At 42.7% G+C, this 16249-nt stretch overlaps 2 protein-coding genes across 2 annotated transcripts in view; one reads left to right on the plus strand and one right to left on the minus strand.

The window, feature by feature from the left end:
- The window catches only part of Ror1 (receptor tyrosine kinase like orphan receptor 1), a 168447-nt gene that overhangs the window by 124176 nt on the left and 28022 nt on the right, over window positions 1–16249 (minus strand). The window lies entirely within an intron of this gene.
- LOC121144010 (histone H2A.Z-like) lies at window positions 5561–6427 on the plus strand. The gene has a single exon (XM_040757112.1). The coding sequence runs from the start codon at window positions 5667–5669 to the stop codon at window positions 6051–6053; it is 387 nt and encodes a 128-aa protein (XP_040613046.1). The 5' UTR covers window positions 5561–5666; the 3' UTR covers window positions 6054–6427.

Genomic DNA, 16249 nt, shown 5'->3' on the forward strand with positions numbered 1-16249 from the left:
TAAGTGACTGGAGATAGCATCTAGAAGGCCAGGCCTGAAATACATTTCTGGTTTGGGTCCTAGGCCAATGTAAACAAAACACATCGTAAGTCAGTCCCCTGCTCTGAGTACCTTGGACAGGAGGCATGCTTTGGCATCAGCTTGGTGTATAGTCCTCTCTGTGTGATCCTGTGGCTGTTTCTATGCCATGCAAAGGTCACAGCTGTGCTTTCTGTCCAGGAACCCTGAGCAAGGTACACGCAGGGCGCATCCAGGGCCTTACTCAAAGACTGTATGTTGTTTTGTTGCCCTGGTCATTTTGAGGCAGTAGCTTACCCCATCATAACCCATTCTCATGGCTCCAAGTGGAGCCTGGGTGGTTTTCAAAACAATGAATTTCTATTCATATGAGGACCATGTGATTAGAGCATTTCAGTTTTCCAGCCCTATCTTGATTAAACAGGACCTGAATCCCTTTGGGTGTCAGTCAATATTGCAACTGGATTCCATGGAGACTGACAATCTACTTGCAGGGTTTCCCAGAATATAAACTTCTGGGACTGTGAAAGAGCAGCTCTCCCACCCTCCTTTTCAACTTGCTTTACATTCTGAAAGAATCTGCTGATGTGGCCACATCTCAGGTCGCTAGTTACGTGCATGTCACCTGGATGGTGTCTTTTATGAATGGGGTGGTTTTTCCCTAAAATTTTGTAGTAAATTCTTCAACAATTGGACATTATCTGCTCTAGAACTTTGGCCAAAAATCCAAACCAAATCAAAGCAAACACCGAGCAATCTGGAAATAAAAACTAGGAGAGCAGCGGATGAGCTGGCTCAGTGGCTAACACACTTGCTTTGCAAGCATGAGGATCTGCAGTATGATGGTTAGAATCCACAGAAAGGACTGGGCATGGCCACATGTGTCTGAAACCTCAGCACTGGAACAAGGATCTTGGGATTTACTGGCCAACCAGTGTAGCTGAAACAGCAAACTCCAGGTTCAGCAAGAGACCACCTAACATAGTAAGGTGGAGAAGCAGTTGAGAAAGACATCTGTGTCAGTCTTTGGCTTCCACATGAGCCTGACAAGGCAAGTGCATTCATATACACATGAACACATACCCATACCCATAGACCATACCCATAGACATAGACATACCCATACCCATAGACATAGACATACCCATGCCCATACCCATAGACATAGACATACCCATGCCCATACCCATACATATACCCATACCCATAGACGTAGATATACCCATATCCACACACATATCCATAGACATAGACATACCCATGCCCATACCCATAGACATAGACATACCCATACCCATACCCATACATATACCCATACCCATAGACGTAGATATACCCATATCCACACACATATCCATAGACATACCCATACCCACACACATACCCATAGACATAGACATACCCATACCCATACCAACACACATACCCATAGACATAGACATACCCATATGCATAGACATAGACATACCCCCCACACACAAACACATACCCATACACATGACACATACAAACTACCACACTAATTTCACAGCAGCAAGACAGAAGAAAATCATCTGAACACAGAAAACTGAACCTTAGAGGTCTAATCAGACCTTTCTCCTTATGGCAGCTTAGCTAGGCTAACACAAGATTGCTAAGGGCAGCTGGGCAAATGTCCCATAGCTAGGTGGACATGTTGAGTTAAGAGCCTGTGTTCAATATTCTTACTCTGGCTAGAGCCAAGCCAGTATGCTCACCATAAAGACATGAGTGTGATCTGAGCTGTGCAGGGTGATCAAAGCCCTTGAAGAGACAGAAAAAAATATTTTATAGGCCAGGAGTGTCAAAGGGCTCTTCAAAGAAAGTCACCTTTAGCAACTGTGGAGTTTTCATAAGGGAGGTGATATGGACTGTATCCTTCAGCTCTTGAAGGGAGAAGGAGGGGAGAAGGACTCCAGAGAACTGATAGGAAAGAGTGGGTCAGGGTGAGCTGAGGAACCAAGGGGATGTCAAGAAGCTGGATGTTGAAGGAGTTGCATGAGAAGGAGTTTGAGACAGGCAGGATTATTGAGTAGTCATGCAATGGTGGTTCTCAATTTGTGGGTCATGACCCCATTGGAGAGCCAATGACCCTTTCACGGGGGTCACTTAAGACTATTGGGAGATGCAGATATTTACATAGCAGTAGCAACATTACGCTATCAAGTAGCAATGAAAATGATTTTATGGTTGAGGTCATCACAACATGAGGAACCCTATTAAAGTGCTGTAGCATTAGGAAGGTTGAGAACCACTCTACCAGACAGTTCTAGGCTTTTTATCAGGCAAAGGGTGAGAGAACTGAATTAATTAAAAAAGAAACCCATAAAAATGGTCAGAATAAGGGAACAGGAATGGAAAGGACCATTTTGTGCTCAGAGAGTGAGCATGTCTAGCCTTGGAGAAGAGGGTGGAGTCAATTGGGAGTAGGCAGGGGTAGGAACTGTGCAGTTAAGGAGAACAAGGCACACAAGATGGAGGATAGCCTTGGCGACCTCTGCCCTAGTCTATAACACCCTCTCTACTGTTTCCGTGAAGGGACACACCAGTGACATCTTTGGTGAGAAATTCGTCTTCGTGCAGGATTGCCATCACGGCAGGTGTTTCATGTGGTAAGCCCTTGCCCGAGGAATATCAACACTGTGCCATAGCAAAGTTGTTACAACTGACAACTGACAATCGACCACCCGAGGCATCAGCCCTGAGGCATGTTTAACAACATGATCGCAATACCATCTTGTTCACACTATACCTCTACATTTGAACAGAGAACCTGTCTTGGGAGATGAAATTGCAGAAGCTCCCAGCCTGGTTCCCTGGTACCTTCACTCTGATTGGAGTGGGAGGGGAGATGGTGTTCTATGAGATGAGAAATGGCCACTTGAAGGCCCAGAGGTCTGACAGTATGGAGTGGGTGGGAGCAATTGGGAGCCAATAACCACTCTTGCTTGAGGGAAGGTGTAACAGGCAGGTAGGTGGGACAACAGTTCTGGCCAAGGCTAATCAAAGACTGGAAGAGATGATAAATGCACCCCTCTGGCCAGCTACCAGTAGGCAAAACACAAGGCTGAGCAGGACTCCAGGAAGCTCAGCTGACCAGGATGACTAACCTGGGAACATTCCTCCTCTACATTTTCAGTTTGGTTAAGGACAAACTTGTATTTCAAGCATGTGTCACAGACAGCATGAGCTTGCTCTGTTTCCTTACACTAGATGGATGGATGAAGAGGCACTTGCAGGTGCCCTGAACTGGGGTTCTTATTTCTTCTTCCCCAGTACACATGACCATATAAATCCAGGGGAAGGTGGATACAGATCCCTGAAGTGGGTTTTCCTCAGAGCTCGAAACAAAAGGTCCTCATTAACTGAGTGGTTAGATCACTGTCTTACTGTTAAGTTTTAAAGATGTAAATGGTTTTATTTTTAATTTGGGGGGTTTTGTGTCTGTGTGTAAGCATGTGCATGAGAGTTCGAATGTCCTCTGAGACCAGAGGCACTGGATCATCTTGGAGTTATACACACAGGCAGTTGTGAGCCACCTGACATGGGTGCTGAGAATTGAACTCAGGTCTCTGGAAGAGTAGTAAATGTTCTTAACCACTGAGCCATCTCTCCAGTCTTTAAAAACATTTTTAACATACATCTTTATGTTTCAACCTTCTCTTCCCCCTTTGAAATAGTTCCTGAGGCTATGTTTCTGGAAGCTTCTTTCACTGTTTCTTAGCAGAACCCAAGCATATTTTCTGTCTACCTCTACAGACTAAGCAATTCTCAGTATAAAGCTATGTGATAAATGAGACCCTGCTCCTTCCTGTGGAAAGTGGGAATCATGCAAACTCATTGACATTCTTTCCATCAAATAAGATATCCCTGCTCTTTTCCTTGTAGTACTGAAGCCAAAGTGACTCTGGGCACGTGAATTCTGGTGTCAGATTAGAAGAGGATTGGGGTAGTCATTTTGGGGACTTTCAGCTAAATTAGATACTTGTAGTCCACAACAGAAAGGGCAGGCTTTGGGAGCCCCAGCTGCCTCGGTCCCTAGATGACAGTCCTCTTAGCCCTGTCACCAGACACTGAGTAGTGAAATCTTCAAGGTGACTGGGACAGCAGCTTCAGGAGAGGCGATGAGAGAGAAGCATCCAACTGACATTGGCCAATGCCCAGAAGAAGCAAGGGAGGTGACAGGTATAAATAATGTTGTTACCTAATGTGAGGGCCCTTATGCACAGTGTCCATTTTAGATTCTAAAGAGACACGTTGATTTTCTAGAATTGTAGATATATTGAAGATACTTGATATGTTGGATTGTGTACTAGGAAGTGAAGGCGAGGAGTCCACACAGCCAGAATGTTCCAGTTGGTCCCAGGAAGCCTGTATGGCCCAGGACACTTCCTTTCCACCCATTGCTTTCAGTTTCCTCAGCTTTAACATGAGATGATAAAACTAAATTGTCTGAAGCTTGTTCTCAGCTTCAAACTTCCAGGGTACCAAAGAGTTAGTATGGACATATCTATGTGCTATTATGTGCTAGAGACAGACAACCTGTCCCTACGACCTGTGACAGAATGTAAGAGGAACTAACAAGGCTGAGTAAGAAGGTGAAGGGGCAGATAAAGCGATGGAGACCCAAGGGCTCAAGAGGTTCTTGTAGAACTTGGGCAATGACTCTGCCTGGGCCTCAGAAGAAAAAGGAGCTCAAAACTAGAAAGGTGCTCTGACAGTATCCTCTCTCCATCTCTGGCATCTGATTCTTCACGAATCTGCTTTCATCTCTAGGTCAGCTTTTTGATTTCTCTGTACACTCTCTCCCCCAGTACATACAACCCACAAATACTAACAGGCTGTAGGTGAGAAATAAATCCACATTTCCAGAAAAGAGGATCAGATTTGTTCCTCCTGGGTCAGGTGCCTCTAGTCTGGCCAATAACCTTCACCAGTGGGGCAAAATTATGAAATACAATCACAGCTGCTGGGAGCTTCCCAAGGTGAGTCAAAACAGCAGCCATCAGATGGTAGGTGTCTTATAGGTGGACAGCCTCCCTGAATGATTTTGAATATAGAGTTCAATAAAACATATTCATGATTTTAATATAGCTTATTGGCAAGGACTGAAGACTCTCTACCCTTAGCTTGTTCCTCAAACACACTGAATTCTTTTCCAAAGACACTTCAGAAATAATCTTCAAACTCCTCGGGCTCTGCACAGAGTTATGGGCAATCACAGTCACACAGTTCAAGCAAAGTCTGCAGGCCTGGCATTAGCACTGCTAGGGCCTCCTTTCTCTCCACTTTAATCAGAAGATATAAACACATGTCTCCAATGAACTCGATGCCAACTATCAAAGGCCACTGAGGCCTTGAGTGTCACCTTTTAAGGAAGTCACTATATTCGGGCATGGCCTAGTAGGATGAGCAAATCAAGAAGCTTACAGGAAGTCCAGAGCCTTACAGGAAGTCAGGTGCCTCTGGGTCTGTGCTATTGATTCAAGAGACTGCAACTATTGTTGAAATATTGACAATCGGGCGCAGTTTGAATCGCGGTACGACGGAGGAGTGGGCGCCGCGATCTCGCTGTGCGTCCGCCTGGCCTAGTCTCTCCCTCTGTTGTCCGATCTTCAGCACGGTCCGAGATGGCTGGCGGTAAGGCTGGAAAGGACTCCGGAAAGGCCAAGACAAAGGCGGTTTCCCGCTCTCAGCGAGCCGGCTTGCAGTTCCCTGTGGGCCGTATTCATCGACACCTGAAATCTAGGACAACCAGCCATGGACGTGTGGGCGCGACCGCCGCTGTGTACAGCGCAGCCATCCTGGAGTACCTCACCGCAGAGGTACTAGAGTTGGCAGGAAATGCATCAAAAGACTTAAAGGTAAAGCGTATTACTCCTCATCACTTGCAACTTGCTATTCGTGGGGATGAAGAATTGGACTCCCTGATCAAGGCTACAATTGTTGGTGGTGGTGTCATCCCACACATCCACAAGTCTCTGATTGGGAAGAAAGGACAACAGAAGACTGTCTAAGGATGCCTGGATTCCTTATTATCTCAGGACTCTAAATATTCTTAACAGCTGTCCAGTGTCGGTGATTCCAGTGGACTGTATCTCTGTGAAAAACACAATTTTGCCTTTTTGTAATTCTATTTGAGCAAGTTGGAGGCTTAATTAGCCTTCCAGCCAACCAAATTTCTGCATTCGAGTCTTAACCATATTTAAGTGTTACTGTGGCTTCAAAGAAGCTATTGATTCTGAAGTAGTGGGTTTTGATTGAGTTGACTGTTTTTAAAAAACTGTTTGGATTTTAATTGTGATGCAGAAGTTATAGTAACAAACATTTGGTTTTGTACAGACATTATTTCCACTCTGGTGGATAAGCTCAATAAAGGTCATATCCCAAACTAAAAAAAAAAAAGAAAGAAATATTGACAATCATTTAGGGTCTAGTTTTTATTAGTATCATTTTTTGTCTGTTAAAAAGCTTATTTATTTATTTAAATTTTCAGGAAATTTGGAACAGAAACTTATAATAAAAATAAAACACACCCCCTGACATTCTGATCTATGAATTTTCCAAATAAACAAAAGTACCCAGGGAAGCCTGGGCAATGCATTTCTTCCTATTTGCTCCACAGTAAGCATCATATCAGTCACATAGCAACTGCTTTAGGGGAAAAGGTATAATGGAAAGCTTGGGAGAAAACAGGAGACTAAGTGTGTGTGTGAGTGTGTGAGTGTGTGTGTGTGTGTGTGAGTGAGTGTGTGTGTGCGTGTGCAAGTGTGTGTTTATGTGTGTGTGAGTGTGTGTGTGTATCTGTGTCTGTGTATACCCATGGGGAAGAGAGAGAAAGACTCCATAATTCATTTTTTCATGACAGAAGCCTTAAGATCTTACAGACGACAAACAGGACACCCACTTTCATATTTTTTCTCCAATCATTCCATCCTGCAAGCTACATTATTCACAAATGAGACATTCAAGAAACACAAATTCTAAAACAGAAGTGTGCACACCACCAGTGGAAAAGCAAACAAAAGCAGCTAATGTACTGTGGCTAAAAAAATTTTCAAACAAAGTGGCAGTAATTTACTGCCCTTGCTCTTAGCAGGACCCCAGGAACATAATCAGAACCCCCAGGACTGATGGGAGAGCGTGATTTACAGTAAGTCTCAGGATAGTAAAAGAAAATGAAACATGGACATGAAAGCTGTATTTCAGTGCTTTCAGCAACTGAATCAAATTTCTAGCCAGAATTTCTGGGTGAAATTTAGAATTCCCTCAAGAAGTAAACTATGAGCCAACCTATGTCCATCTCTGGACACTGCCCCAGTCATGCAGATGACATCATCAATACTGAGAGATGACAGTGACTCAAAAGACGCACAGTGTGTAATTGGAGCAGTGGTGAAGCAGTGGGGAGACCTGGGTTCAAATCCTGATCATTTCACTTGTCTCCTCAGATGGGCAAATTCTTTCAGACATTAAGCTCTTGTAGGATCTGCTGCCTCAGACTGAGTGGGTTATATGAGATAAAGTATACTACGCACATGGAGGGTGGTTAGCATTTGGTGAGGCAGCTAGAGGAATGGGGAAAACAATGGAGATGAGAGAAGGGAAAAGAGCCTTTCACCCCAGAGTATGATTGAAGACTCTCAGCAGCTGAGAAGCAAGAATTCCAACACCATCACATCTGCTGTAAAGGTTCCTTAGACAGAGTTACTGTCACTTTTGTACACAGATATTTAATGTAGCAATAACCCAGACTTAAGGCTGGAATATACAGGACCCTCATGCCTTTCTCTAGACATCACCTGAGTATCTCAAACAAACTGATATCTCCCTGGATCCTGTGGGCTAAACTTTATAAGTGAAATCCTCAGGTGTCCCTCAGGAACTACCAGGTGACCTCAACTTGGTTTCTTAGGAAACCCTTATGTAACAAGAATAATACAAATCCACAGACAGATATTGGGGTTCAAGCTGAAGATCAGAAAAGCAAAGCAGCCAGCCAATAGCTCGTACTTTTACCTCAGACCTCAATGGGTGATTCTGTCTCCACAAGTCCTCAGAGTGCACTGTTCTCCACCAAACCTCAGTTCCTTGAGTTCCTGTCTTCTCCAGCCTTATATTCCTCTCTCCACCCAGCCATATCATTTTGTCTCCACCTCCCGAGTGCTGGGATTAAAGGCATGTGATCCCAAGTGCTAAGATCACCTTTTTATGAGCTGTTTCTCTTTAGGACTGGATCAGTTTCATGTAGCTCAGTGTGGCTTCAAACTAACAGAGATTTGTCTGCCTCTGTCTCCTGAGTTCTGGGATTAAAGGCTGAGTTCTGGGATTAAAGATGTGTATCATCACTACCTGGCTCTATGGCTGTGGCTAGCTTTGCATTTTGATCTACAATAACTTTATTAAATCATAAACAATAAATCATCACATCTTTAAATATAATAACTTCACACCCCCAAAATCCTATCCAACTACTTATAAAACAAACAAACAACAACAACACAACAAATAAAAAGTGAGCTGCAACTGTTCCTTTGGGAGCCCACACTTGGGCATGTCTTCTTTTCTGTCATTCTTATTTTAGATATCTGTATTTGTGTTTTCAGGGTGTGATGTCTTTTCTGAATATTTTTCACTTGACCTTCAGGCTTTCGAGGATAACCACTTTTATTCAACTCCATCTCTACTTTTTAATGCTTTTCTGCATGAAGGTCACAAATCCCAATTTGTGCTGAGTCAATGTACTCAAAAAGGTGAGGGAAACTCCCCAGGCAAAGAAAGGGACAGTGGGTGCCTGTGCCTCCTGTACCCCAAGTGCTGACAATCCTACCCCTGGTTAATGGAAATATGACTTCTAAGTAAAAAAATAACTTATTTGTTTTGATAAAGTACTGTTCTTAGGTTCTAGAAGCAACTTTGTTACCTATAGCTGTGCAACTTTGGGGCTGAGTTTATTCATTTATAATAAGGTGCTAAAGAGATTAGCCTTGCCATATTTTGCAATGACAAGTGTGAGATTATTTTGAAAACAACAAAATACAAGACAATTAAACAAATAAGTCTTGCTATTATTCTCCTTCAGAATACACACACCTTAAAGGGGAGGCAGGAGGAAAGGGCACTGGAGATTCCAGATTCCATGAAGGAAATTGTATGCTGTTCGTACTATGATCAAAAATGGATAGCAGCATCTTACTTGCAAACACTGAAAGAAAACAGTTCTGTGGCATCAAGTGCATTCACAGTACTCTGTGGCATCACTTTACTCTGTGGGATCACAGCACTCTGCAGGTATCAACACTGTGGCATCACCGCACTTCAGCAAAAGCACTGTCACATCCTAGCACCCTGCAGCATCGTGCTGCAGCTACAGCATTCGGTGACAACAGCACTCTATCGCAACAGCACTCTTCAGCAGTGCTCTGTGGCAACATCACTCTGCAGCAACATCACTCTGCCACAACAGCATTCTGTGGCATCACAACACTCTGTGGCATCATGGCACTCTGGGGCGTCATGGTACTCTGCAGTCATCACAGTAGTGTATGGTCATCACGATACTCTACGGTCACCACAGTACTTTATGATCATCACAGACCTCTGTGAAATTGTAGTACTTTATGGTCATCACAGACCTCTGCGACATCACAGTACTTTATGATCATCACAGACCTATGTGAAATCTTAGTACTCTATGGTCATCACAGTACTCTATTACATCACAGCACTCTATGGTCATCACAGTACTCTATGGTCATCACAGTACTCTATGATCATCACAGTACTCTATGGTCATCACAGTACTCTATGATCATCACAGTATTCTATGGTCATCACAATACTCTGTTACATCACAGTACTCTATGGTCATCACAGCACTCTGTTACATCACACTTTACGATCATCACAGTACTCCATGACCATCACAATACTCTATGGTCATCACAATACTCTGTGATCATCACAGTTCTCTACAGCCATCACAGCACCCTGTGACATCACAGTACTCCGCACCAGCCACCTCCAGACAGTTTTCATATTCTTAAACTAAATCCCCTCACTCAGCAAATATTTTCTTCTTCCCCTTCCTTCCAGCTCTTGGGAACTACCTTTCTACTTCCCCTCCCTATGATTTTGAACTTTCTAGGTTCCATGTAAAGTATAAATTTTAAACTGTGGAAAGATGGGAACTGGAGAGATAGCTGAGCAGTTCAGAACATTTACTACTCTTCTAGAGGACATAGAGTCTATTTCCCATATCCATTTCCTGCAGCTCACAACTGCCTGCAACTTCTGTTCTAAGTATACCCAACACCCCTGAACTCCAAGGGCACCCGCATTCTTGGGCACATATACCCACCAACTGTACTATGGAAATGATAACACCATACTGAGTAAGGTTTTCAAATAAACACATTTGATTGTTTTTCGCCCTTACTTTCAAATGGAAAGAAAAAACAATGGCAGCTGATTGAGCATTTCACCTTGAGGTGTCCATAGGACTGCGGCCAAGGTAGCCTCCTCGAAAACCTGATGGGTTGGTCCTTACCCCCAAGAATCTGTGCAGTTATGGTTGAAATGCTCCTACTTCTGCCACAAAAGTACTGATTTTGTGGTTAATTCCTTTTTTTCTGGGTCATGTCTCTTAAACATATGGGAGACTGGGCTAAATGATCCCCAAGAAACATCATACTCATATTCACATTTTGATAATATTTCTACCTTCCATAAAAATATCATCATTCCCTACCCAGTTCTTACTCAGAAACAACATATTTTGCATAATGAAAATATGAGTGAAGAAGTGTGTCTATTTTTCCTGGGAAAAGAAGCCAGGGGTAAAGAAAGAAAGGACTCCTTTTGAATGTTCCTGGCAGTTGATTCTGTCCAGTCATCTCTCATCTAACACGGAGAAAAACTCAAGAGTAGAGAAGAATTACCTAGCATAGATCTAGATATTACCCATATCACCAGCACTGTGTGCATGCATAGAAACTTATGCCCAAATTCAAGGTTTCATAATGGATGATAGGAATACTGAGCTAAACCATTTGGGCTATGAGACAGAGATTCATGGCCATTCTAAATGTATCTGTGATGTAATACTAGAATGCACACCAGCTCATATTTAAGGCCCAGTTATGTTAACTAAAACTAATGTAGCCAAATATGAGATACTATAGACCCAAAGGGTTATGTATTAGGATGGGACAACCATCCTTCACATCCTTAAGGTTTCCAACTGGGATGCATTTACATGAGCAAACACTTCTGGGATGATAAGAGCCGCACTCTGGGAAGCGCATGATGGCCCACATTCTTTTGGGGGAGACACTTTCACACATGAATCACCCAAGGAAAATGGCAGCTGCTTCAGGATGTTGGCTGCCTGCCCCAGGAGCTGACGCTGAGGGAGCAGTCTACAGGGACCCACCTTCAGCATGGAATGTCATCAGGAGAGTGAGTGAAGTACCCCATCCCTCAGACTTCCAGAGGCCAGTGACAACTCTGGCATATTTTCTTTCTCTCCCCAGACAGCTCAGACTTTGGTTGAAAAACACTGCTCCTATTGTCCAAAACCAAGTGAATTTTTATTAGAAAAGACGTTCCCAAAGCAGTGCCCTTCAGACAATCTTATAAAGATGGCAGGAAAACAATGCATGAAATCATTTAATGATAATTTGTAATAATCTCAGTTAGAGTTTTATAATAAATCTTTTTCATAAAATGATGGAAAAGGGAGGATTTATGAGTCTGTTTCCATTAAGCTCATGTCAAGGACATGCCAAGAATTCCCAAGGTATACAATTTTTAAAAGTGAAAGAAAACTGCAAAATTAGCCAAAGAATGTCCCAAGCTCTCGTCTAGATTTTAAATGTCCTCCAAAGGTCATGTGTTAAAGACTTAGTCCCAGTCTGCAGCATTACTCAGAGATGATGAAGCTTTTAAGAGGCATGGCCTAGAGAACTAACCTTAGGTCAGTGAGGTATGTCCTTGAGTGAGTATTAGGACCCCAGGCCCTACCCTCTGTTTGCTTCCTGCCACCATGAAGGGAGATGCTTGGTTCCAATATGCCCTCCCTTAACTATGATCTGCCTCACCACAAACTCAAAAGCAATGGAACTAAATGCACTGTTCCTATTCTGTAGTCATCTGGGCATGACATATCACCTGGGAAAAGGAGTCCCAGTGAGGGATCGCTACCTTGGGTTGGTCTGTGGGCAAGTCTATGAAATGTCTTCATTAAGTTAACTGATGCGAGAAGAACAAATCCTCTTGTGGGCAGCACCATCACCTAGGCAGAGGACCCTGAACTGTTTGAGTGGAGAAATTGAGCTGAATGCAAGCACGCAGCTGAGGATGCGTGTATTCTTCTTCTCTGTTCTTGACTATGTGAGGATGCGTGTATTCTTCGTCTCTGTTCTTGACTATGAATATGATGTGACCAGCTCTCGCAAGCTCCTGGTGTTGTCTTCCCCCTAGTAATGGGTCATAACCGGGAATTGTGAACTAAAATAAATCCCTTCTCCCCTAAGATGCTTCTGATTAGGGTATTTTATCATAGCAGCAGAAACGAAACGGAGATAGTCTCTCTAAGCTCTAGCTTCCTGGTAACAAGTAGAAATAGATCATTTGCATAAAGTACCATTTGTGGTGACTGATGTGTGGAAACTACCCTATAATCATCAGGAATTATTGCTATGTTTTATTTTTATATCATTATAACCAATGTTGATGACAAAGCTGATTCTTTGGTAAAACATAAGAGAAACACATGCTGTTTGATGTTATAAATACTACTTACAAACCTCTTCTAACTAAGGGATTGTGCACATTCTTTCTTTTCACATTCTGGGATGGCAATTATTTCTCCTACAGTGCAAAGAGTTGAAACTGAATTCTGAAGAAGGAAACATTGTTTGAAAAAAAAACAGGAAGAATTGTGTGAGAAAATGGACATGCTGTTTTGGTATTTGGGCAGTGAAGAAAAGTGGGGCATGGCCAGCTGTGTTTCTTTATTTCCTATTTCTTCTCCATCCTATAATTCCCAGCTCCAGAGTTACCATCCTCATTGAGTTGTATGGAGTGTATCACCCATTTTTACCTATCATGTACTGTGATAGTTTGGATGTAATTGACGCCTGTAATCTCATAGGAAGTGGCAGTATTATGAGGTGTGGCTTTGTTGGAGTGGTATGGCCTTGTTAGAGAAAGTGTGTCACTGTGGGGGTGGTCTTTGATGTTTCATATGCTAATGATACTGCCAGTGTCTCAGTCAACTTCCTGTTGACTGCAAGATGTCAGATGCTCAGCTACCTCCAGAATCACATCTGCCTGCATACCACCATGCTCCCCACCAGGATGATAATGGACTGAACTTCTGAAACTGTAAATGAGTCACTCCAGTGAAATTTTTTTCTTTATAATAGTTGCCATGGTACTGGTGTCTCTTCACAGCAACAAAACCCCAATCTAAGACAGAAGTTTGTACCAGAGACTGGGGTATTGCTGTGATAAGTCTGACCATGTTTTTGTTTGGACGAATTTGGATTTTGATACTTTGGGTTAGAAAAGCAGTAGAATGCTTTAACCACAGTTTAATGGGCTATGCTAGTAGGAGCATGGAGGATAGAGGTGCTAAGCGCTATTTGGACTGTCAGAGCTCACTTAAGATGTTTCAGAGGAGAAGAATTTTATTATGTTGCCTAGAGATTGTTCTCATGATATTTTGGTGAAGCAAGTGGCTGCTTTTTGCCCTCGTTTGAAGACTTCTCCTGGAGATTAGAGTGAAGAGTTTTGGATTACTGACTTAAGCTAAAGTGAAGATATTTTTTGATTAATTCCACTGGCAGAAAGACTCTCAACACAGCCTTGTATAGACCCCATCATGTGGTTATTAGTGGTAACTCTAGTGAAGATTTTTAATGAAAAGGAGAAAGCTGAACAGGGTAAATTACCAGCCGTAAACTTTGAGGAGAAAAGAAGCACCAGGAAATGGAATGGAGCTAAATCCTGTGTTCAAGGAGATAAATAGATTAAGAAATGAAATATAGGGAGTAGTAGTGACCCAAGGGCAAGATCCCATTCAGCCAAGTTTCCAACTTGTGAAAAGGAATAAAAGAAAAGTTTACAGGGGGTAGAGTGAGGCACACCTTTAATTCTAGCACTGGGAAGGCAGAGGCTGGCCAATCAATGAGTTTGAGGCTAGCCTGGTTGTCTTAGTTAGGGTTTCTATTGTGTGAAGAGACACCATGACCATGGCAACTCTTATAAAGATGACATTTAATTGGGGTGGCTCCTGTACAGTTTCAGAGATTTAGTGCATTATCATCATGACAGGGAACATGGCAGCATGCAGGCAAACATGGTGCTGGAGTAGCTGAGAGTCCCATATCTTGTAGGCAATAGGAAGTTGACTGAGACACTGGGCAGTATCCTTAGCACAGGAAACCTCAAAGACAACCCCCACAGTCACACACTTCTTCCAACAAGGCTATACCTACTCCAACAAAGCCATGCCTTCTAATAGTGCCACTTTATATGAGATCATGGAGGCAATTACATTCAGATTACCACACTGGTCTAAAAGTTTCAGGACAGGCAAGCTTAGGTATTGCAGGACAAAAAACTGGTAAAGATGTAATTAAACAAGAGGGCCATATTCAAGCCCTAGTAAGCAGCAGAACTTGGCAGCTTTAGCCATGTGGTTCTGGATTTAGACTTAAGGATAGAAGAAATGGGTTATGTGTTATGTACCTAAAGAAAGCAGCTAAGTTCAGGCATGTTTCAGGGGTGTTCCTGAATGGAAGCCTAATTGGAGAGGCCGTAAAGTTGAAGCCTGGATAGCCTTGGAGAACCCAAGATGTTAGACATGCCAGAGTTCTGGGATACCTGCTGAGGAAAGCTGCTAACAGAGAGTGGAACAAGCCCAGGAGAAAGAAGTGTGTTGTAGTCAACAAAGCTGAACAGACTTGGAGATCTGAAGAGCATTTCAACATCAGATGTGACGATGCAGAGTTTGGAGTTTGCCCAACTGGCTTTTGATCTTGCTTTGGTCCAGTATTTCCTCACTATGCACCTTTCCCTGCATTTTGTACTGGTAATGCATATTCCTGTCGGAAGTGTGTGATCTGCTTTTTGATTTTGATATTTACAAATTATAACAGTTAAGAGATTTCATGAATCTCAGAAGAGACTTAGAACTTTTGACTTTAAAACATTGTTGAGACTGGTAGACTATGGGGTCTTTTGAAGCTGAATTAAGTGAATTCTGCATTATGATATTGTTAAAAGCTTGTGGGGGCCAGGCAGTAAGTAGAATGTAGTGATTTGAATATAATTGGCCCCCTTAATCTCATAGAAGGCAGCATTATTAGGAGGTGTGGCTTTGTTGGAATGAGTATGGCCTTGTTGGAGGAAGACTGTCACTGGGGGGCAGACATTGAGGTTTTCTATGCTGAGGACACCACTCACTGTCTCAGCCAACTTCCTGTTGCCTACAAGATATAGAACTCACAGCTACCTCTCCAGTACCATGTCTCCCTGCACAACACCATTCTCCCTGTCATGATGATAATGGACTAAATCTCTGAAACTGTAAGTGAGCCACTACAATCAAATGTTTTCTTTATAAGAGTTGGCATGGTCACGACGTCTTCACAGCAATAGAAACTCAAACTAAGTCTACCCACCTTATTAGTGTCTTTCTTTACTAGACTATTAGCATTGTAGGGAGGAATGCATATTACTAATTTTGTTATCCAGTGCTTACTAGCACAGAAAAATAGACCAGACAGGATAAGTGGCTGATGCTACTTCCAGTGATTATTAGCTGGACATAGGAAGGATCATGCAAGAAAACAGCAAAAGCATGTGAGATGATGTAAGGGGGAAAATAGGAATGCTGGCATCTTAAGAGATCAGAGAAACAATAAGATGCCAAATTTGGTCTGTAGATTCCTTAGAAACAAGATCTGAATTATTTAAAATTGGGAAAGAAGTAGTTAATTACACTTGCTTTGGGGAGCAATGTTAAGGTTAAAGTGCCAGAAAAGGCACTTTAGAAGAATCCCTCCCTCCAAGTCCAGAAGATAAGCAAAGGTCACAGACAAGACATCCGTACAGGTGAGTCTGAACTCTACCCAAGTGTATTCCAGAGGCCTAAGATGGTCAGGTGTAACTTAGAGCCCATAAAAAGTGGACTCATTTGCAA

The sequence above is a fragment of the Mesocricetus auratus genome, unplaced genomic scaffold, assembly GCF_017639785.1.
Source record: "Mesocricetus auratus isolate SY011 unplaced genomic scaffold, BCM_Maur_2.0 Super-Scaffold_100014, whole genome shotgun sequence".
NCBI classification, from domain to species: domain Eukaryota; kingdom Metazoa; phylum Chordata; class Mammalia; order Rodentia; family Cricetidae; genus Mesocricetus; species Mesocricetus auratus.

What these genes read in the sequence shown, in the direction of transcription:
- LOC121144010 (XM_040757112.1), top strand. Translation starts at nt 5,667, where the DNA reads ATGGCTGGCGGTAAGGCTGGAAAGGACTCCGGAAAGGCCAAGACAAAG.